This window comes from Zootoca vivipara, chromosome 14 (genome assembly GCF_963506605.1).
Source record: "Zootoca vivipara chromosome 14, rZooViv1.1, whole genome shotgun sequence".
NCBI classification, from domain to species: domain Eukaryota; kingdom Metazoa; phylum Chordata; class Lepidosauria; order Squamata; family Lacertidae; genus Zootoca; species Zootoca vivipara.
The window spans coordinates 43,551,780-43,574,408 of record NC_083289.1 but is presented as its reverse complement, the minus strand read 5'-3'; the positions used below and the strand labels follow the sequence as shown (position 1 = coordinate 43,574,408).

General features: G+C 46.8%; 1 protein-coding gene across 1 annotated transcript; it reads left to right on the top strand.

The window, feature by feature from the left end:
* The first annotated feature begins 2,561 nt into the window (after window positions 1–2,561).
* BRI3 (brain protein I3) lies at window positions 2,562–22,201 on the top strand. Its single transcript, XM_035131525.2, has 3 exons — window positions 2,562–3,145; window positions 11,418–11,532; window positions 20,181–22,201. The coding sequence occupies exons 1-3, from the start codon at window positions 2,977–2,979 to the stop codon at window positions 20,311–20,313; spliced, it is 417 nt and encodes a 138-aa protein (XP_034987416.1). The 5' UTR covers window positions 2,562–2,976; the 3' UTR covers window positions 20,314–22,201.
* The last annotated feature ends 428 nt before the right edge of the window (window positions 22,202–22,629 follow it).

Here is a 22,629-nt window from a genome sequence, read left to right as displayed (position 1 = left end):
GGGGATCAGGCATGCCATATTGAGCTCCTTGGAGGAAAGGTGGGATATAAATGTAAAATAAATAAAAAATAATTTCGATATGCAGATGCAGGAGGTGAGTTGGGGGGACAATCTCAGAAATGCAACCCACTTTCTTCAGACACAAGTGGAAAATCCAAACCCTCACATCCAGGGGGAGAGTTTGCTACTTTTAGACCAAGAGTAGACACTGTTGCGTCCTCCAGATTTTGTAGTCTTCAATTCCCATCAGCCTCAGACATGACTAACCGTCAGGGATGATGGGGGTTGTGGTAAAATACACCCCGAAGGACACCATGACCACCCCTCTTCTAAAAAAGCCAATGCAATTCTGGGCTGCATCAATAGGAGTATAGCATCTAGATCAAGGGAAGTTATAGTACCACTGTATTCTGCTCTGACCTCACCTGGAGTACTGTGTCCAGTTCTGGGCACCACAGTTCAAGAAGGAGACTGACAAGCTGGAACGTGTCCAGAGGAGGGCAACCAAAATGATGCCTTATGAGGAACGGCTTAGGGAGCTGGGTATGTTTAGCCTGGAGAAGAGAAGGTTAAGGGGTGATATGATAGCCATGTTCAAATATATAAAAGGATGTCATATAGAAAGGTTGTTTTCTGCTGCTCCAGAGAAGCGGACACAGAGCAATGGATTCAAGCTACAAGAAAGAAGATTCCACCTAAACATTAGGAAGAACTTCCTGACAGTAAGAGCTGTTTGATAGTGGAATTTGCTGCCAAGGAGTGTGGTGGAGTCTCCTTCTTTGGAGGTCTTTAAGCGGAGGCTTGAGAGCCATCTGTCAGGAATGCTTTGATGGTGTTTCCTGCTTGGCAGGGGGTTGGACTGGATGGCCCTTGTGGTCTCTTCCAACTCTATGATTCTATGATTCTATGACCTGAACCCCACTTCCCTAGGAGTCAGGGGCATAGCCGTGGGTGCAACTGCCCCCCTAAATCAAGTAAATAAAAACACTTAACTAAACGTAGAACTTGTAGGTTTTTGACAGATTTTTCTGAACACTCAGGGCCAAAAGAAAGTAATGTACAGTGGTACCTCGGTTTACGAACTTAATCCGTTCCGGAAGTCCGTTCTTAAACCGAAATCGTTCTTAAACTGAGGCGCGCTTTCCCAGTGCCCTTCCAATGTTCGGATTCCATTCTTAGACCGAGGTAAAGTTCTCAAACCAGGACACTACTTCTGGTTTTGCGGAGTTCGTAAACTGAATTGTTAGTAAACAGGACTGTTCTTAAACCAAGGTACCACTGTAATTTAAAAGTGTTCTAGTTACAGGTGAAGGGACCCAGGTGGCGCTGTGGTTAAACCACTGAGCCTAGGGCTTGCTGATCAGAAGGTTGGCGGTTCGAATCCCTGTGACGGGGTGAGCTCCCGTTGCTTGGTCCCAGCTCCTGCCAACCTAGCAGTTCGAAAGCACGTCAAAATGCAAGTAGATAAATAGGAACCGCTACAGCGGGAAGGTAAACGGCGTTTCCATGTGCTGCTCTGGTTTGCCAGAAGCGGCTTTGTCATGCTGGCCACATGACCTGGAAGCTATACGCCGGCTCCCTCGGCCAATAATGCGAGATGAGCGCGCAACCCCAGAGTCGGTCACGACTGGACCTAATGGTCAGGGGTCCCTTTACCTTTACCTAGTTACAGGTAGGTAGTCGTGTGTGTATCTGAAGAAGTGTGTGTGTACACGAAAGCTCATACCAATGACTAACTTAGTTGGTCTCTAAGGTGCTGCTGGAAGGAATTTTTTTATTTTGTTGAAAGTGTTCTTGAGACATTTCATTCCGAATCATTCATTCCACTGGATGATGATAGGTGCATAGATCCTTTTGCCCCCCCCCCATGAAATATGAGAACACCCCCTCCAGGCAAAGTTCATGGGCATTGCCATTCAAATGGGGTGTGTGTGCACACACACACCATGTCATGTGATTGATTACACAGGGCGGGGCTTACCTGAGCTCCCTTAATATTTTAGCCAAGCTGGCACACTTGGACAGGTGGGTGTCCTGCCCCCAACATAAATCCTGGCTATGCTAGGAGTATGCAGTTCCACCATGGCCGTAGCCAGGAATTTTGTTTGGGGGAGCAGCTTTTTTTTAGGGAATCAAAGTTGTTGAGGTTTTTTTTAAATGAAACCACCCCATAAAGAGGACATAATGTGTGTGTGTGTGGGGGGGGGGGCAGGCTACGCCCATGAGTCCCATTGCATTCAATAGGCCTTAACTTCTAAGCTAGTTAGAGTGGCGACACTGGCGAGGGAGAATGCGCCTCCTTTCACTTATTTCAAAATGTGGTGGCCTGCCAGCCCGTCCCACCTCCGCCCTCCTGCTCCTGAGCGGGGTGGCCCTCGCCAAGCTCTCACCCGGCCCTGAAACCCCCGCGGCCAGCTGCGTAGAGAGCGCGCACACACATGCACGCGCGCCGGGGCGTCTCCTTTAAGAGGGGGTTTCCCTGCGCCTGCCGGAGTCTCCGCCGTGTCTCCGCTGGGGGAGCCTCCTCTTCCCTCCTCCTCCTCCGCCGCCTCTTCTTCCTCGGCGTCACGTGAGCCCGAGTCTTGTGACTGGCCTGCGAGGAGCGAAGCACATTGCCGCGGCTGGCGCGCCGTGCAGCTCCGGAGTTGCGCGGTGGGTGCGTTCCTGGCGCGGGTGGGCGCGCTGTCGGGCCGGATCCGTCCATGCCCAGGGGGCGAAAAAGGCGGCTTGCTGCTGCTGCTGCTGGAGCTGCCGGCTGGGCGGCGTAGCGGGGCGAGGCTGCCTCCCCTTTCCCGCCCTTCCTCTCCACCCTCCGGGCACCGAGCCTGCGTGCGCTCTCCGCCTCTCTCGGGCTCGGAGAGTTGCGCGCCCCTCCGCGCTCTCCCGCCTGCCTTGCGGGCTTCTCCTCGCGGCTGATCCCCCGGCGGGGGCGGCCAGGAGCAGCCTCCTCCTCCTCCGCCCTCCCCTTGGAGGATCATGGACAGCAAACCCCTCCTCCAGGATAGACCCCCGGCTTACAGCCCCGCTAGCCAAGCGGGCGCCGGCTACGAGTACGGGGGGCCGAACAGCTACGGAGCCATCCCGGCGCCCCAGCACGGTTTCCAGCCGCCGCCGCCCTACACGTACCCCACCGGTCCTGGAGCTGGTAAGCCGTGAGAAGGGGGACGGGCAGGAGGATCTGGGTGTGGATTCTGAGGGAGGGGCGTTTAATGGAGGGGATCCGCACACCCCCCTTACGACGCGGCTCCTGAACCTGTAGGAGTGAAGCAGGTTTCAGAGCGGTGGAAGGTGGGGGGGCTGTAGCCCCACAAGGCGCTGGGGGCTCGCCTGTCTCTATCCATTCCACACTGCGCGCTGGCGGCCGCAGCAGACACGGGATTGGGATGGGAGGGGTGTGGGTGAAGGCGGGTCACGTGGTCAGAGCAGGAGACAGGCTTGACCCTCTCGCGCCCCTGGGTGTTGGGAAAGGAGTCCCAGGTACTGTACTGGGCGCCTAAATCAGCTTAAGTGGGTAGTTCTTGTGATAGGAAACGCTGTTGTTGCATGTTGTCAGCTGTCAAGCAGGAGAACTTTTGCAATGTCAAGAAGGGGAAACGGGATTTCAGGGTTATGCAAATACCGTGTTTCTCCTTTTTTAAGACGTAGGCATAATATAAGACATAGCAGGATTTCTAAGCAATTGTGCGATATAAGCCATAACCCGAAAATAAGACATAGTGATAGACCCTTCCCCCCTCCCGCCAGCAAACTCCCCCCCCCTAAAAATCTCTCCCCATTTTGCTGTCGCTCCAAAGACACGTATTTCTTTTAAAAGCTTGTAAAAATGCACCGAAGAGCCATAGCTGCTGGTTGCTGCAGACTCGTGATTTCCCCTCCCGTTCGATTTTTTTTTTTTTAGCTAGGCTGTGTGAGTGAAGAGGAGAAAAGTGGCATTTGCGGTGGGGAGGAGATGAAACAGGAGGAAGAAAAGAGGGGCGATTGAAGACGCTGCCTTCCCCTTTAGGGAGAGACTCTGTGTGCGCGTCTCTCTCTCTCTCTCTCTCTCTCCCCTGCGTGTCTCTCTCTCTCTCTCTCTCTCTCACACACACACACACACACACACACACACACACACACAGAGCCCACCTCTCGCTTCCCCCCACCTTCCCCCCTTTTAAAAACCTTTTAAAAAGTGAGGATTCTTTTTCTTTCTATTGCTTGTCTGTAGAGCTGCCCCTTTAAGGATTTTTACTGGTACCGGGATCGCTGCCGGTGGCTTCTCGCTGTTTAGGAGCTGCTAAAAGTTAACATTTTGTGGGTAAGAGAAGCAGTTAGGACCAGCAGATTATCTCACCCCGCTTTCCTGCTGGCTCAATTGCTACAATTGCTACCATTTACCATTTTAATTGCTGCTCAACTGCCTTGTTTTCTACAGTATCTCTTATCAGCCGGTAGCCTCTTTGCTATCAGTGCTACAAAGTGCTACATTGTTGGAACTTTCGCTCTTAAGTCTTGGGCTGGCTGGTAGAGATCCTTATTTGCTATACGTACTGCATCACACAGATAGATTCCATTATACTGTACTGGTTTAAATTTAAGAAGCTCCAGTGTAGCAGATTGCTATTAAGTGAGTCCCCACCTGGGAGGAGAGAGAGAGAGAGAGCAGCCCTTCGGAGGAGCTCCCTCCCTCCCTCCCTCACGAACATCCCAGGGCCGGGGAGAGAGGGCTGGGCCAGGGACGCACACACTTCCCTTCCCTCAGACTCCCTCTCACGGAGTTTGGTGGTGGCTGTTGCCCGTCCTTTTCTTTCAGTCAAGAATCCTGCCCCGCAGGGAGCCAGGGAGCAAGAGGGGCACTGCTCCTGACGTAATAAAAACAAGACATTCCCTGAAAATAAGCCACCCAGTGTTTTTTTGAGGGAAAAAAGTTATAAGACGGTGTCTTAAAATGTTAGAAACACGGTAATCAAACCCTCTTTGTCCTACACTTGAGGAAGTTTCCTCCCTTAAAAATGAAATGAAATGAAAAGTTTGTGTTAGGGAACATTTTTCTTATTCTTGGATCAGTTACACCTTGCTTATTTAAAAATAAACAACTATGGAAGAGTGGGGACTTGTATACTGGTTCCCAGGAATGCTAGTTTTCTGTAGAAAGATTTATGTATTAAAGTAATATTCCACCCTTCCTCCCAAAGGAGCCCAGTGTGGCAAACACATCAGCCTTAAAACAATACAGTAAAAAGTGCCAGTTATTTCACAACAACATAATTTTCTAGATAATAATTTTAAGGCTTCAAATTTAAGATTTTAAACAGTCCCGAAGCTGTTACATGAGAAGTAGGATTTCTTCCAGTTACTGTTAGAGCTCCCAAGCTAAACATTCCAAGGGTTGTTTTTTTAATTAAAAAAAACAAAGCTGTATTTCCTGCCTTTAAAAGGCAGCTTCAGAAAGGCTTGTCTGCTTTCCCTTTCTGTTTTCCCTGTTAAAAATTGGACAGTGCAAAAATTCAGCCATCCGGGCTATGCTGATTGAAAAGGCTTCCGAAACAGTTCAAACATTTAGTATGATTTTTTTTTTAATAAAACATTTAATACTGTCTGGGGTAATAGTAGGAACAAAATATATGTAATTTAGATACTTTTTTTTTGTACGATAGAAATGTTTTGTTTGTAGCTCTTTGCATTGCATGTATGCCAGAACTTTGTGAGTTGGCAAGACGTGTTAAACAAAAGGAACCAGAGTTGGAAGGTTGTGAATTGAACTTGAGTCTCCCATAATTGAGTCTTGAGTCTCCCTAAGAACCTGTGTTGTTTAGGTCAGTTTCTGAATTATGATTGCCTTTTCTATGGTGGTAGAATTCCACTCGCCCTCTCTCAGTAAGGCCTTGTAATGGCTTATCCGTCCAACAATTCTAGAGAACTCTTGGAATTCTAGAATCCTCTGGGGCTCCAGATTTTGCTGGACTAGAGCTCCCACCAGCCCTGTCCGTTGGCCATACTGGTTGAGGTTGATGGAAGTCTAACAGGCCCGCAGGTTTCCACTACCTGTACCTCTGATCCCCCTCACCATTGGTTCCTGGTCATGATGGCTGCACTGAAACTCTGCGTTCAGAGGCAACATATTTATTATTTTTAGCAGGGATGGGAAACCTCAGGTCCAGGGGCAAATGCGGCCTTCCCAGCCTGTTGCGGACTGGGTTGGGCTCAGAGGAATGGTGGGAAGAACCAGCTAGGGGACCACCAAGGGAAGAAGGCTCAGAGCCTGGGGATGGGTGGTGGGACAGCAATGAGTGGTCAAAGGAAGAAGAGGGAGGTGATAGGGTTGATGGGAGGGCTACTCATTTTTAAAAGTCCCTAAAATGGCAGAGAGAATATAGTTTGGTATGGAGCGGGCTATTTAGCTGGCTTGCACTTCTTTTCTTTTTCTTTTTATACTTTTATTTATACTTCTCATTTATATACATTTCAATAGTAAAATAATAGTTGTAACATTTCAAACCTCGACTTCCTTCCTCCTCTTTCTGTGGTTCCTTAAATTGATTTTTTATCATTTCCTGCACATCTAAATTAACTTATTCTTTTATTCACCTATTTTAATTATATATTCTTTTGAAATCCTGCCAATGTCTTTATCTGTTTACAATTTGTTTGTAAATATTCAATAAACCATTTCCATTCTTTTACAAAAGGTTTATTATCTTGATTTTTTATTCTTCCGGTAGGTTTTGCCATTTCTGCATAGTCTATAAGTTTTTGTATCCATTTTTCCTTTGCTGGGACTTTTTCTTTCCATTTTTGGGCATGTAGCATTCTTGCAGCTGTAGTTGCATACATAAATAAATTTAGTCATGCTGGCCACATGGCCCGGAAAGCTATCTGTGGACAAACACCATTCTAAATCTAAAATATGCAGATTTTTCAATGTCAACCATTCCTTCAACCAGCACAGACAAGATGGTTCATAATATAAGCTCATATCCAGGAGGGGAAAAGATCCTCTTTCACATCTATCAATATTTTATATTTTATTCTTAGATGTTGAAGTGTTTTTGGGGGGTTGGGGATGTAACCCCATAAAGGGTAGAGATGGATGGATTTGTTAGTGACGTCACAGGCATTGCACAATAGGTTCTTGCGATACTTGCGTACCTGCATTCCTTGAAGCGAAATGTATTCAGCCCCAACCCCTTCACCACTAAGCACAACATATCTGAGGCTTGTGTCCCCGTAAGAAACATTTTTTCCTTGACGGAAGCATCAGCTTCAAGGAAAGGTTATCTTGTTCCCTTGGAACAACAACTAGCCACAGTAAAAAATAGCCCAGGAAAGGGTGCTTTGGGACAAAATCTCCAATTCGAGTTCAAAGGATTGTGAGCTCATGCTTCTTCAGTAGCCCTTTTGGGAGTTCAGCTTGCGGTTAAGAAGGATGGATGAATGAATGGGGGAAACGTTCTGGAACCTGAGTGACCTGAGAATTGAGGGCCGCCCACTCCCTTCTGGGGGCCCGCATGCTGCTGTGGGTGGGGTCAGAGGCAAACGTGGGTTGAGCAATGAATGTCCACCTTTGTACAGGCAAGGAAGAGGTGTTAACCAAAGTACAGGAGGCACAGTCCAGTCAGGCAAAGTGACCTGAAGGCCAGAATGGCTTGGAGTGATCCCTGCAGAGAGAGAGAGAGAGAGATTGTTAAACCATTCGGAGTACAGTGGTACCTTGGTTCCCAAACTTCATCCGTTCCAGAAGTTTGTTCTAAAACCAAGGTGTGTTTTCCCATCGAGAGTAATGCGAAATGGATTAATCCGCCCCAGACTTTTAAAAACAACCCCTAAAACAGAAATTTAACATGAATTTGCTGTTTTGCTAATGGTTCTCTTAGCTTTGCAGCTTTTATCCATTTCCTCCGCCGCCAATCAATCAATCAATCAGTAGCTGAACTGGGTTCTATACAGTCACAGAAACAAAATTAACTGAAAAAGCTGCACAAACAAAAACGCCAAAAAATTTTTTTTGCAAAAACAAAAGCTCCAAATATCTAATTGGAAGCAGGGTACTCAAATCAGAAACGGAAAACTCAAAACAGGAAGAGGAACACACCAATCAGAAGCGGAGTGCTAAAAACGGAGCACGTTTGGCTTCCAAAAAAAAGTTTGCAAACCAGAACGGTCACTTCCGGGTTTGCAGTGTGCGGGATCCAAGTTGTTCGAGAACTAAGCTGTTTGAAAACTAAGGTACCACTGTATTGCCACTCTGCCATATTTGACAGGCAGGTGGGGGGCATGGCCAAAACAGCCTCGCTGGCCAAACGGAGAGCCCTAGTGGGCTTAGTTAGGCCTGTGGACTGAAGGTTCCTCACCCCTCCTTTAAATAAAATTTTCTAATAGTGAACTTGGGTGGTGTGGTAGTCAAAATTGAGAGGAGCTGGCAAAGAGGCTTGGGAAAATCATGAGGCTTTCAAAAATCTACTTTTGAAAAGAAATTCCAAAGAGGGCATGAAGGGTGGTATACGAATTTAATAAACAACAACTCCACTAACAGTTCAGTAAGGACTGAGCATGTGCCATGCCCTTGGAGGGGAGGGCACAGCAGGCTTCCCCAACCTGGTGCCCTCTGGATGTTGTTGGGCTCCAACCTCCAATCCACCCCAGCCGACATGGCTGGTGGTCAAGCAAGATGGGAGTTGTAGTCCAACGAACATCTGGAGAGCCACAGATCTCGGCTCCCAAAGTAGAGTGATGCCGATAATTAACCTCCATTTTTTTGGGGGGGTAATTTAGGGGTCACAGTGGGTAAATGAGTTAATTCCATGTAGCCCCATATGTTGATGGCAATGTCCGATGGCCACGTGACAAGCCCCGGGGCTGGGTGTGAAAACACACGCAGAGAGGGCTTTGAGCAGTGAGTGACACCTGTAGCACAGCCATCTTGCCTGTGAGATCCTGGGTGCGTCTCAGGCTAACGTGATGTTTTTTATAAGCAGGAGGTGGTGGGTTGGTTTTTTCCAAAAAATTATTATAAAGCACTTATCCATTTTCTTGGCTGGGAACTGGGACCCTTGGCCGAGTTCTCAAACTGTATGTTTTCTTTTGTCATTTCTGTGGTGCTAAAGTGTGCTCTTTGAAGTTAATAATTAGCCGAGTGTACGTCCCTAGGCCTGAAAACGGAGGAGAACTGAAACCTAGGAACAGTTTGCTATTGCGTATGGTGAATATTAAGTCTTATCTGGAAGACCTTGTCCCAGTTCCATCTTGATGAGTGCATGAGAGCATGAGTGAGTGCCAGGAAGCACGTGAGTGTGTGTGTGTGTGTATGTGTGTGAGAGAGAGAGAGAGAGAGAGAGAGAGAGAGAGAGAGAGAGAGAGAGAAAGAAAGAAAGAATCTACAAAAATACCAGTCCACAAAGATTTATCAGCTATGTGGTCACTTGGAAGCAAGGCAGGGGGAGGGCTCCACTGTCCTATTTATTGCCTGTGTTAACACACACCTGTCTTTCACTTCCCCCACCCTTGGCTCATTTAATCATTTTGGAAAGCTGACTTTATTCAATAGATAGGAATGCCTGAAACAAATAGTGTTTTTCAATAATAAAAATAATAAAAACACTCTGCGTTCAGACATCACACTGAACCATAGTTTATTTTCTTGATAGTAATATTAAATATTATTAGTAATAATTAAACACAGAGTGCAATGCTTCTCACGTTATAAACAAAGTTACCTCATTTAAGTTGTGTAATATACAACGTCAGTTTATATAAATATTTTTATTTCATTGGATAGTGAGAACACGGGGGAGATTATTATATTATGGTTAAGATATAAAAGAGTGAAGATTGGGTGCAGCAACGGGATGGATTTTTTTAAATTAAAAAAACCACCACCAAAAATGGTATGGGAAGTATGGGAAGTCAACAGAACAAAAGAAAAAATATTATGTACAGTGGTGCCTCGACTTACGAATTTAATCCGTTCTGAAGGCACCTTCATAGGTCAAAAAACGCCATTGGAAAAGTGATTTCCTATAGTAATGCATTGGAAACGGAAAAAATCATAAGTCAAAGCAACCCTATCTAAAAATTCGTAAGTTGAAAAATCCCTATGTAAAACCGCTGCGGTTTCCTTTCGGATGTCGAGACATTCGTAAGCGCGCAGCCATTACCCCCATTCGTAAGTTGAAAAAAATCGGTTGTCGAGTCGTTTGTAAGTCGAGGTACCACTGTATTGGAATTTTATGTGAAATTTGTGGAAATTTAATAGCATATATATTTTTTAAAAAGAAAGTGTTGGTGTTTGGAAGGCATGGGGCGAACTGTAGAGTGGCATTCGGAAAATGCTTAGCAATTTCTGTAACTAATAGATAAGAGAATTCAGGAGAGGTATGTCTCTACATACAAGCCGTTTCTGTTTGCTTAAAGTCCCTGTACAGTCTCTTTTTGCACGCCTCCCCCCCCCCCAAATATCATATGACTGACTTCTCCCCTGAGGAAACAAAAATGTGATTTGACCTGAATCCAGACTCTGGAAGAGTAATGTTCCCATGTGAAAAAGAGGATTCTCCTTTAACTTTTGCAAAGACAGCACTAGTGTTCCCTGTGTCTGGCAGCGCTATAGTGAGGGTAGCTGTTTGATGGGTCTCAAACCCTCGGTGATCGGTGAGTTAGGGACGTCCCCTGCATGTGAAGACATGCGCTGGTGGATTGAGCGGATGAGACAAATAGTGGGTCCAGTGGTCAAGAAGGCAGTTTCTGCACGTGCTTTGTAGAGAGGAAGATGGGACTTGTCTACCTGGGAAAGCAGCCCATCTAGGAGAAGGAAAAATCTGATCCTAAACCTCCACTGCCTTGGGGGAGTATCTTCAGGAGAAGAAAAGGCTAGGGAGTGTCTTCTTCTTTGGCAATCACTCATAGCCGAGTAAGAATGAGTCCGTAAGTGACTGTGGAGGCCAATTCTGGATCCACACGTCCTTCCACAGTGGGGACATTGGTTTCCGGGCGGGAGTTGATCATGGTGTGGATTTGCCAAGTGTGCCTTCCTCTTAGCATGTTTCTCCCTTGCGTCCCGAGTCTGAGTGTCTTCAAAGCCCATGACACCTTTGGTAAAGGCTGTTTTCCAATTGGAGCACTCGCAGGCAAGTGTTTCCCAATTGTTGGTGCCAAACGTCTTGCTCTGCTTCCCTTTGGACCACAGACCACATCAGCGAGGCTCAGAGTGGGGGTGGTCTTGTCAGCTGGGCAGCCCAGGACCTCCATACATACTGCCCAGGTTTGCACCCCGGAGAGGTCACTTCAGTGCTGCTAACACAGCAGTTCCACTTCACCCCCGGAGGCACACTTCATTGTCTCTCGGGGCAGACGTATGTCGACAACTATGGCCTCGCCTCTTAATTTTCAAAATGTTTTTAAAGCAACTTAACGTGCCTCTTTTCTGCTTCTTCCCCCACCAGGATATGTTGTGCCTTCGGGTCCACCGGCGCATAACTACCCCAACACCACGTACACGATAATCCAGCAACCTCCCACCACGTCCGTCGTCGTCGTTGGCGGCTGCCCAGCTTGCAGGTATTATGGCCATTCTCGTTTCTGTTACACCTCTTCTCTCTTTTTAAGTCCGGCCTCTTGAAAATTCATGTGAAGCAAGGGGGGGGGGCGGGTGGCGGCGAGGCTTTCAGCAAGAAAGATTAGAATCTCTCCCGCTTCATTTTTTAAAATGAAAAAGGAGCATTCTTCTTGTGAGGAAATGGCTGCTGTGCGGGTGTGGCAGAACACAAAATGGCTGCTCCCAGGGTTCCTTGGACAGATCCTTCTATTGGACAACAGGCCTGTGTATGCCGTGTGGCTTGTTCTGTTTTCCAGTAACTAGCTTCCTGCCCTCAGGTGGGAGTGGAAGACTTTTGCCTTTCACCAGTGTTGATATAAGATTCAACAGCTCACCCAATCTGCTTAAATACATGTCGTAAGTTCCAGGTTTCCGAAAAACCACCTCCTGCAGAGACCCCTTGGAGAGCTAAGATCAGCAAAGCAGGCCCTCTTGGTAGTTCTACCTCCCTCAGAAGTTTGGTAGGTGGTGACTTGAGACAGCCCCTAGTTCTTGAATTTCTCTTTCTCACCCCGAGGTCCTGGCACTTTCACATTGCCAGGCACAGAGGCGCTGAATATGCGCCTCTTTACGCTGGCCTTTGGCACCTGAGCTGTATATTTTTTGGACCCACTCCAGTTGTGATCGTAACTGTTTTAATAAATACGGGTGGTAAGTGCAATAGTGATGTTGTCTTATTATAACAGTAGTTCGTTTTGCTCCAGACAGCAAATATCCTTTCTCTCGGGAGCAAAATGTCTCAGACCAGGCAGGTAACTAGACTTTGATGGTTCCCCAACCATTGGCCAAATTGACTGGGGCTGGTGGGAACTTTTATTGCAGCACCCACAAGTCCTCCCACCCTTGGCTGGACCAAGATGTCGAAGCTGCTGAGCAAGGAGCAGCTTGCACCAGTCAAGTCTTTAGCCAGCGGATTCCACCTTGCAAAGATCATGACTTTAATTGGCTTATTCGTTAGCAGCGTTGAAAAGCAAGGTCAGGGTGTTTTTCGAGACCCAAGGCGAAAGGCCAAGCACTTCTAGAATATTCACCCTAGTGATAAATTGACCACTTTTTAATGTATTACTTTATTTAAACCTATCTTCTGACACTATGTCATTGGCTGAAGGATGTGTTATTAGTTTCCGGGGGGGAGGGGAGAGTCTTTTGCATCCCCCTTAACCCAGAAAACGGCAAGAGCAACATGACAAAATTCAAGGCAGCATACTGGACTGACGTGTGTTTTTTTGGGGGGGGGGGAGAAGCAGGCATGTATGGAAATGGATGGGGGAGTAGCAACATTGCCCAGTCCGTTGTTCTGTCACACCATGCCCACTTGCGTGAATGAAATGCCAGTATCTTGGTCAGAAAGCCACAGTCCCATAACACAACAGGTAGTGCGGTGTGAAAAGAACACTAGAAAACGGGACAGAGGGGCTAGCATTTCAATCAGGAAAACGAACACAATATTTCCCTATGTCTGAATGCGCCACAGGTGCAAAATGCCTGACAGGCCATGAAATATTGACTCGCAGCTGACATTGTTTTAGAAGAAGAAGAGTTTGGATTTGATATCCCGCTTTATCACTACCCGAAGAAGTCTCAAAGCGGCTAACATTCTCCTTTCCCTTCCTCCCCCACAACAAACACTCTGTGAGGTGAGTGGGGCTGAGAGACTTCAGAGAAGTGTGACTAGCCCAAGGTCACCCAGCAGCTGCATGTGGAGGAGCGGAGATGTGAACCCGGTTCCCCAGATTACGAGTCTACCGCTCTTAACCACTACACCACACTGGCTCTCAGATCAAAGTAAAAGGGAATGTGGAGAGGAACATGAAATGTTGGTACTCCCCGCCCCCCAAGGGTAGGAGGGGATCACAAGTGTCATGAGATGAGCTTTGTGGAGTCAGAGGGTGGGGAACTTGTTTACCCTTCAGATATTGCTGGGCTTTAGACTCCCATCATCTGGGGCTTTTGGACTTGCTGGCTGTGCCTGGTGATGGGAGTTGGCTTCCAACAGCACTGGCTGGGCAACAGATCTCTCACCCCTGTTGTAGAGAGAAGGCATCTCTTTCCCCCTTGTGGCTGTAAGGCAGGCATAGGCAAACTCTGGCCCTCCAGATGTTTGGGACTACAATTCCCATCATCCCTGACCACAGGTCCTATTAGCTAGGGATGATGGGAATTGTAGTCCCAAACATCTGGAGGGCTGGAGTTTGCCTATGCCTGCTGTAAGGAGTAAAGAGGGGAAGAGGAGAGGGCTGTTGGTGCCTACCAGCCATGATGGCTATGCTCTGCCTCGACAGTTGGAGTCAGACATGCTTCTGAATACCAGTTGCTGGAAGCCGCAGGAGGGGAGAGAGCTCTTGTTCTCGAATCCTGCTTGAAGGTTTCCCACGAGCATCTTGATGGCCACTGTGAGAACAGGATGCTGGACTGACCAGATAGGCCATTGGAAGCTGCTTTATACAGAGTCAGACCATTGGTCCATCTAGCTCAGTACTGTCGACACGGACAGGTGGGGCGGCTCTCTATGATTTCATACAAGGTTCTCTCCCAGGTGCTTCCTGGAGATGCTGGGAACTGAACCCAGGACTTTCTTAATGCAAAGCAGATATTCTGCCTTGGAGCCACAGCCCACAGGGACAGCAGGAAGGTGGGGAGGGAACCTGAAATAGATGGATTGATTGAAGAAAGAGGGGAAAGGGAGTGGTCCCCCCCCACTGCCAGCCAGAGGAAGCTGGCCCATTGGGGCAAATGGGGCACTGCCAACCCCCACCCCACCTGTCTGCTGCCTTCCTTGCTTCCTGTGCAAGAAATGGCACTCCTCCTCCTTAGTGTTGCCTTTGTGGAACTCAGCAAGGGAGGGGGACAAAACCAGAATTAAGTTGCCTCTGCCTGACATTGGCTCTGCTTGGGCTCTTTGCCTTCTGCCCTGCCAGGCTCTACGGGTATCACTCTCTCTGGCCACCAGCACGTGGCCCCTGATGGATCTTCTCCTCTCCCCTCCCCTCCCCGGAATGTAGTCCTTGATAGAAAAGATTCCCCTCTTTTGGTGTGGGAGCTAGAGATGTGAAGGCCTGGAAAAATTCGGGGGGGAAACTGCCCCCCTTTTTTCCCTGAAGCCTTTTTTGTTTTCCCCCAAAATATTGGAAAAATAAAAAATAGATTATGGAATGTTTTGTTTTAACATGATGAATAAAATATTTTAAGATAAGGGGTTCAAATATTTTATAAATAATTTTTAAAAAATATGTATGGTATCAGATTATTCTAATTTCAGTGAGGACAAGCAATTGCTAGGTTACAAACTGAACTCTCCAATGCAAGAACAAGATACATTTCTTCCTTTAGGAGGTGCTGTTGTCACCAGAAAAGAAAAAGGTTTCAGTTTTGTTTTTGCATGCGTGTGGCATGCATTGGTTCTGTTCCTCTTCACTAGGCCTCAAAGCACTGGAAGATCATTACAGCTCAAAAAATGATTCTGATTAAATTTCATGTCCATTCATTGAAACTTAGTCTCACTTTCTTCTTCCATTATTTTTATGAGAATGTTTTTTTTTAAATACTGTGAAGAGGAAATATGAATAATTGTTACTTCTGGATTTTTAAAAATTGTTTTGTGGAGTTTTTTTTTGTTCCACATAAACTAGTAAACAGTTCAGGAGATTGTTGCTCCATTTGCTACAAATACAAATAAATACTATTTTAAAAATAAATTCTGTTTGTAATAATTGTTTGGATACATTATATTTTTAATATGCTAGTTGTGATAATTTTCTGCCCGTTAAAATTGTCCATAGTTCTATTTTATGTTTCTAAAGTAACAGAATGACTGGAAAAGAAAAAAGAAGTGCTAATGTAGCATATATATTTTTCAATTTTTCCGAAAATTCCCTCCCCCCCCCGAAAAAAACTGGGTTTTTTCCAAGCTTCAAAATTTCACATCTCTAATGGGAGCTAACTCTGAGAACTTTGTCACTGGCCAAAGGTGTTGGGAAAAACTATTTAATAAATCCTAATAGTTCATCAAGCAGCAGCCAGGCAGCTTAAGTGAGGGTCCCTGCTTGTGGTATAAATAAACGCTGCCTATTTTTAGAGCCTCTGGGAGTGGCGTGGCTTTAAGCCACAGGAAAGCTGCTTAAGTTCCCCAGGCAAACTCTTACTTTATAGCTAATATTAGCCTGTCTTTAAATGAAGCCTGTTACTGTCCCCTTCCTGGCTCCCCCTCCCTTCATTATCTGATCTTAAGAGGCAACTCCCATGAAGGAAACGGTGTGTTATTGGTGTTTCCAAAACTCTATATGGGTAGCAGTGAGCTAAGGCAGTATACTGACTCCTGCCCTGCCCATGGAAACAGGCACTAACTCTGAGGATAAGGCTATCAAGGGCTACTAGCCCTGTTGGCTATGCTGTGCCTCCACAGTCAGAGGAGGGAGGGTGCTTGTGCTCAGATCCTGCTTGAAGGGCGTCTTGTTAGACAGTGAGAACAGGATGCTGGACTAGATCCAGCAGGGCTCTTGTGTACTTGAGAGCAAGACAGAAATCTCCATTGAGGCAGAGTAAAGATGCGCGCTCAGCAAGGGGTAATGAGTCACGGCAGCTGCTGTGCTCAGGCTAGCTGGACTGGAAGAAGTGGTCTTGAGTTGAAAGAGTCCAAGATCAGGGCAAGGAGGTCAGAACTGCATGGAAGCAGCAGAGCAGTCCCAATGGGTTGGCACACCCACACACCCAGCTTTTGAAGATGAGAAAAGTGTGCTTACTCCTTCAGTGTGCAGATGCTCTTTGCATTGGGGAGAATGCAACTGTTCCCAGCGGCAGAAGCTTCTCCGGGTCCTGGGTGAGTTGGCAGTGTCCTTATCTTCGGACTGTGGTCCCTCCACCTCAAATGATGGGCTGATGCCTTTCCTGGATCCTGTTGCTGTGCAACAGGGAGATGGGAGTACCCACCGCCTCCAGCCTCTGTTCTTGGGACTCAGCCCCCTCCTTTATGCTTCCTCCTGTATCCTCTCCTTGCCTGTCTCAGCCTGCTTCTCTACTGGTGGCACCTTGAGACTCAAGATAGGCAGGACAAGGAGTGGGGGGGGGGGAGAAATGTTCAGCCTACAATTAAGCAGTGGGAATGCTCCAGACAACTGCCAAACACAGTGTTCATTGGGCAGCACACTTAGACTTCATGTCTTGCCCTGATGAGCTCTAGGCATTTGGTCTGCAAATCCAGTGAGCCCTGGCTAGCCTGGTTGTGGGATGCTGGAGCTGCTGGGTTGGGGCTGGTGGGAATTGCAAGAATAATTCAATTGGTTTCACAAAGTCTAAAATACCCATACAGTGGTACCTCTGGTTACGGACTTGATCCGTTGTGGGATGCCGTTCGCACCCTGAAAAGTCTGCAACTAGAGCGCTGCTTCTGCTCACACGCGTGGTGAAACCTGGAAGTATACTCTTACGGGTTTGCTGCATTGGTATCCTGAAAAAACGCAGCCGGAGACTGACGTAACAAGAGGTATGACTGTACTTGAAACTTTGAAAAACCACAAAATGACTGGGTTACATGACTAGAAAAGCTTTCCTACACAAAAATGTATCCAGTAGGCACCAAAACATAATCACACTAGGCTTCTGCCTGATTTTTGGCTTGCAGTTGATTCCAGAGAGCTGGAGCTGCAACACTAAAAGCCTGGTTTCCAGTACATACTTTAAGTTAGTGAGGGGAAGGGGACCTCATGGGCACCAGGGAAGGCCTCTGTGGGCACATCTGCACCCATAGGCACCATGTTGGTGAGCTACACCTAAAATTAGCATGGGCAGATTTTAAATATGAATCTGTGTCCCCCTTTTTTGGTGTGATGCATAAATGGCTGCCCTACTTTAGCAGCAAAGAAGCAATGCAGCCTGTTAGGGTCTAGGACAGGCATCCCCAAACTTCGGCCCTCCAGATGTTTTGGCCTACAACTCCCATGATCCCTAGCTAACAGGACCAGTGGTCAGGGAAGATGGGAATTGTAGTCCAAAACATCTGGAGGGCCGCCTGGTCTAGGACAAGGGCAGGGATCCTTTTTCAGCCCGAGGGCTGCATTCATGGGTAGTCTAGTCTTCCGGGGGCCCACGTCCCTATGCTGGGCACAGCTTGAGACAAAAGTGGGTAGAGCAGATAAACTTTCCTTTTTTGGCTAGTTTCTACACACAGACACCCCACTCTTGTCTTCCATCCAGGCGAGCAAGAGGTATCAGGGTTCAAGGATGCTTTCCAGCCAGGCAGAAACAACATTTGGGTTTGTAAATAAGAGGGATGGGTTGGGATGAATTCCTAGGGCCAGATGGAGGGGTCTGGAGACATTTGGCCTCCAGACCAGAGGTTTCCCATCTCTGGAAGAGAGGAGTGGCTGTCTCTTTGAAGGTGACCTGAGGCACCAAAGATGCTTATGACTTGATACACCTTCCACTTGCTGCTCATTCTCCCAGCTGCCCTCCTCCGTCTCTTATGTCAACTCTGTGCCATTGTTCTGTGTAGCTTTCTCTTTTCATCACTGGAGAAATGGCAAGAGTCCATTGCTGGCAACTGGCCCCTGCTGAAACACATTTTGCATCTGCATTTCAAGGTCACTCCAGTTCCCTTCCTTTTTTCCCTTTCCTTTTTGGCTTTTCTTGCACATGTGATTGCTAAAGAACGCCCACTGTTTTCGTGAAATCAACACTGCTCCACTTCTGCTCTTGAGAAAACTTGGCAGAAAACTTGTGACTTTCAGGCAGGGTAAAAATGCTGAGGCTCTCTTTCCCCATCTGAGCGGATTCTGAGTGCCTAGAACTCCCCCCTGCCCCCCACTATGAAAATCCATCAAAAAAAAAACAACCCCAGAAGGATCTGTTTCTGAGACATCAGTGAAGGGTGAGCTTTCTGTGTGATTAAAGGACTCTCACACGGCTCTTAAGAACAGCTTTGGAAAAACTCTCTCTAGAAGAGGTGACCTCTGTTGGACTGGGAAGCAAATGAAGAAGTTGCCAGAGGAAATAAGCTCATTTGTCAGTGGAGATGAGAAACCTCTCTCCACGTTTGTCGCACATATTACGTAATTGGCTATATGGGGACAATTGCCACATCTCTATTCTTCTCCGTCTCCCATCCTAACATTAAACTTGCAGAGTAAGCCTTGGTAATGTCTGACCGTCCATGAATCGCTTCTAGTCATGTCTGAAAGGGCGTTTCTTCAAAACATCTGGTCTGGCAGCAGAAGCGCCCGTCTCTGGATCAAAACAAGGGAGACCTTTTATCTCAATTTCGAAAGCTATTGAATGCTAACATGGGCGTACCCAGGATCAGAACTAGGGGGGGGGCAAGGGGAGGGGCCAAGGCACGGAAGGGGAGGGGCCACAAAGTGGGCGGGAACGGCGAACTCGCGCTCCGCCGGGCTGTGCCCCTCCCTAGCAGCAGGGCTGGTAGGCGGAGGCGGAGCCCAGCCCAGCGGAGCGTTCCCGCCCGCCGCACCGCGCTCTCTGGTTCCCCGCCGCGCTTGGCCTTGCCAGAGGGCGCGACGGGGAGCTGGAGGGAGGGTGCGGCGCGGTGCGGCGGGAATGGCGAACTCGCGCTCCGCCGGGCTGTGCTCCGCCTCTGCCCACCAGCCCTGCTTCTAGAGTAGGGCAGCTGCCCTAACTTGCCGCATGGTGGGTACGCCCTTGAATGCTAAGTCATCACAGGGCCTCTTTGCTAAAATACAGTGTTGCTACGCAAGGGGAGGGGAATGGGAATTCAAAAGCAATTTTTTTTAAAGTGCTGCATTACTGTAGCCCATTAATGTTTCTGACTTCAGTAATTAAAAATTTAAACCAAAGGGGTTTGAAAACGTATTTTTTTATATTAAAAACTTGATCATTCAGTTTTTATTTTGATTTGTATTGAAGGTTTTATCTGTTTTAAAATGTGCTGCAAGTCAGTGCTTTTCAAAGCTAGCCAATGTGGTGGACTAGCAAAATCCCCACCCTGCAATGTCCCATGAACTGGTACCATATTTGGTCTCTGAAGCATCCTAGCCAACCTGGGCTGCGGTGGAGTTGTCAGGGACTAGCAGCTTGTGGTTGTTTGGGGACCACCACTTTGAGTAGCGCTGTTTTAAGTTAGAATTGTACCTTGGTTCTCGAACGGCTTGGTATTTGTACGTTTTGGCTGCCGAACGGTGCAAACCCGGACGTAAGTGTTCTGGTTTGCGAACATTTTTTGGAAGCCGAACGTCCAAAGCTGCTTCTGATTGAGTGCAGGAAGCTCCTGCAGCCAACTGGAAGCCGTGCTTTGGTTTTTGAAAGTTGACCTCCGGAAAGTGGACCTCCGGAACAGATTATGTTCGAGAACCAAAGTTCGACTGTATTTGTTAACCAAAGGTCTTCATGTAGCTAAAAAGTCAAAAATAAGTTGTGAGCTAGCTTTGAAGATGAGTATGTGGAAAGTAACTTGTTAGGGATAGTTTATTTGAAAACATATTTCTATCATCGAGACATTAAAGAAGTGCATGGAAGCTTTATAGATTGGCTCTTGCAGCAATACAATCTTCAGAAAAAGTTGTCATTCTGTCAAGCTTGATGCTCATTTTATACATTTAATTTTTAAAGAGCAATTATAGCAACTTACTTTTTCTCTCTCTTGCAGAGTTGGTGTATTGGAAGACACTTTCACCTGTCTCGGTGTCTTTTGTGCCATCGTATTCTTTCCTATTGGAATTCTCTTCTGTCTTGCATTGAGGCAACGAAGATGTCCTAACTGCGGGGCAACATTTGGTTAAGGGATCAACACAAATAGGCTTTTTGGAAGCTGTAACTATTGTAGTACCTTTTTCTAATGTAAATGTCATGTACAATCAAGTTTATGCTTCCGAGATGATTTTGTAAAAGTGTGATGAAATTAGTCTGTCTCTTTCTCTTCTCTTGCATGTGAAACTGATCTATGAGCATGTGTGTGTGTGTGTGTGTGTGTGTGTGTGTGTGTGTGTAAGACACAAATCCACCCCCAACCTGCCGCTTTGTGTTTAAAATGCACCTTTTGGAAATTTAAATAAAAGTGGGTTTTTGCAACTTCACTGGGGCCCAGCTCTTTCTTCTAAAGAGAATTAAAATTTAGTAACGCCAGTGCAAAGGTTAACCACCAGGTAGACTTGTTCCATTAGGCATCTTTGCCTAATAAATGCAGTCTGAACTCACCACCAAGCCACCAATTTCATCTCCACCTTTATTTAATTTGAAATTTATAGTTGGCTCTTCAGCTGTTCTCAAAGCAGGTTACAATTAAAACACAAATTTGTTTCCTGCAACTTGTTTTTTTTTTATGAAAAATATAGCATGAATACAACACAGTTTATGCATTACACACATACATTTGTGTCTCAGCATCACCATACCTAAACGCTACTTCTGGGAATACAGGGGTGCAAGTACTCTGTTTGCACCTTGCTTAGACTCTGCCCCTCTATGAACCAACAGCCTCCAAATCCCACAAACTGGTTTAACATGTGAAGTGTGTCAGGAATGCTTTGAACTAGGGGAGTCAGCTGGTTTGCCCTTAATTCACATGTGAAATGCACACATCTCATGGGTAGCATTACAAGTTCTAACACAATGCTTGACATGTGCCGCATCTTTGGATATACTTGACAGAACTTGAACAAGGTACCACTAGTTACATTTATTTGACCAGCACATTATCTTAAGCAACTGCCTTGCTCCAAACACTGCTTCTTAGATGTCCAGCCTTATATGTACCCCATGTTTGTGATGTTATCAGTGCTGCACATATTCCAGAGGACACACATCCCCTTTCTAAATCTAGGCTAAGATCTGCTGGCTCGGAGCTTGGCTTCTGGAAAGGGGACAGGGAGTGTGTGCTTCACACTCTTAATATTTAATAAAAACCCTAATATCTATGCCAGGGGTAGGCAACCTAAGGCCCGGAGGCCAGATGCGGCCGAAATGCCTTCTAAATCTGGCCCGCGGACGGTCCGGGAATCAGCAAGTAGAATGTGTCCTTTTATTTAAAATGCATCTCTGGGTTATTTGTGGAGCATAGGAATTCATTCATTCCCCACCCCCCACCCCAAATATAGTCCAGCCACCACACGGTCTGAGGGATGGTGGACTGGCCCATGGTTGAAAAAGGTTGCTGACCCCTGATCTATGCCAATGAAGGTTGTAGACTTCAGCATGGAAGTTCAGAGCAGTGAAAAATACATGCACGCACATTCATGCTTGTGGACAGCTGGTTCTGATCTAAAACTCAAGAGATTTAGTTAGTCCCTGCAGATATAAAATCTGCTTGCCCTCAACCAAGCAGCCAATGTGATGCTTTCCAGAGCATATTGGCCTCAGCCAGCATAAACTACAGCACTTCCAAACCCTGATGGTTGGGTAACAACTTCTGGAAAGCACCTTATTGGCTAGCCCTGCTCTGAATGGCTACCCCAGTACCAGGAGCAAAACACGACATGAACTACAGCTGGAAGTTATGCCACAACTATGAACAGAAGGCCTCCAGTACCTGCTGGGATGCTTCTGCTAGTAAAGGTAAAGAGACCCCTGACCAGTCGTGACTGACTCTGGGGTTGCGGTGCTTATCTCGCGTTATTGGCCGAGGGAGCCGACGTACAGCTTCCAGGTCATGTGTTATTACCTCCGCTTCGGGCACCCAAAAACCAAACTATATTTTGTGGATAAAAATCTGGAGGCCACAAGTTCCCCAATCCTTGATGTGACAGAGTATATTTTCATAGTACTTTTTCTATGTAGTTGTCATTGTTAGTTCCATTTACATCCTGTCTTCCAAAGTTCACAGCAGAATATTATTCTACCCCACTCCCATTTCTCTTTACAACAGTTCTGTGAGGTAGGTTACACCAAGAGATAGTTATTGTTTCAGAATCACGCTGTGAGCTTTATGTCTATGGGGAGAGTTGATTCTACATCAGGATCCTATTTTAACTCTCTTTTCCTAACCTAGTGCCTCTCAGATGTTTTACACCACTCACCCATCCCCACTTAGCCTCCAGCTGGTCTGATTTAAATTGTCAGCCACACTTTTTAGAGCCCTGCCCTGTGCAAAATAGCTAAAG

What these genes read in the sequence shown, in the direction of transcription:
- BRI3 (XM_035131525.2), top strand. Translation starts at nt 2,977, where the DNA reads ATGGACAGCAAACCCCTCCTCCAGGATAGACCCCCGGCTTACAGCCCC. An exon ending in CCCCACCGGTCCTGGAGCTG is followed by an intron (nt 3,146 to 11,417) that starts GTAAGCCGTGAG and finishes TTCCCCCACCAG; the next exon opens with GATATGTTGTGCCTTCGGGT. An exon ending in GGCGGCTGCCCAGCTTGCAG is followed by an intron (nt 11,533 to 20,180) that starts GTATTATGGCCA and finishes TCTCTCTTGCAG; the next exon opens with AGTTGGTGTATTGGAAGACA.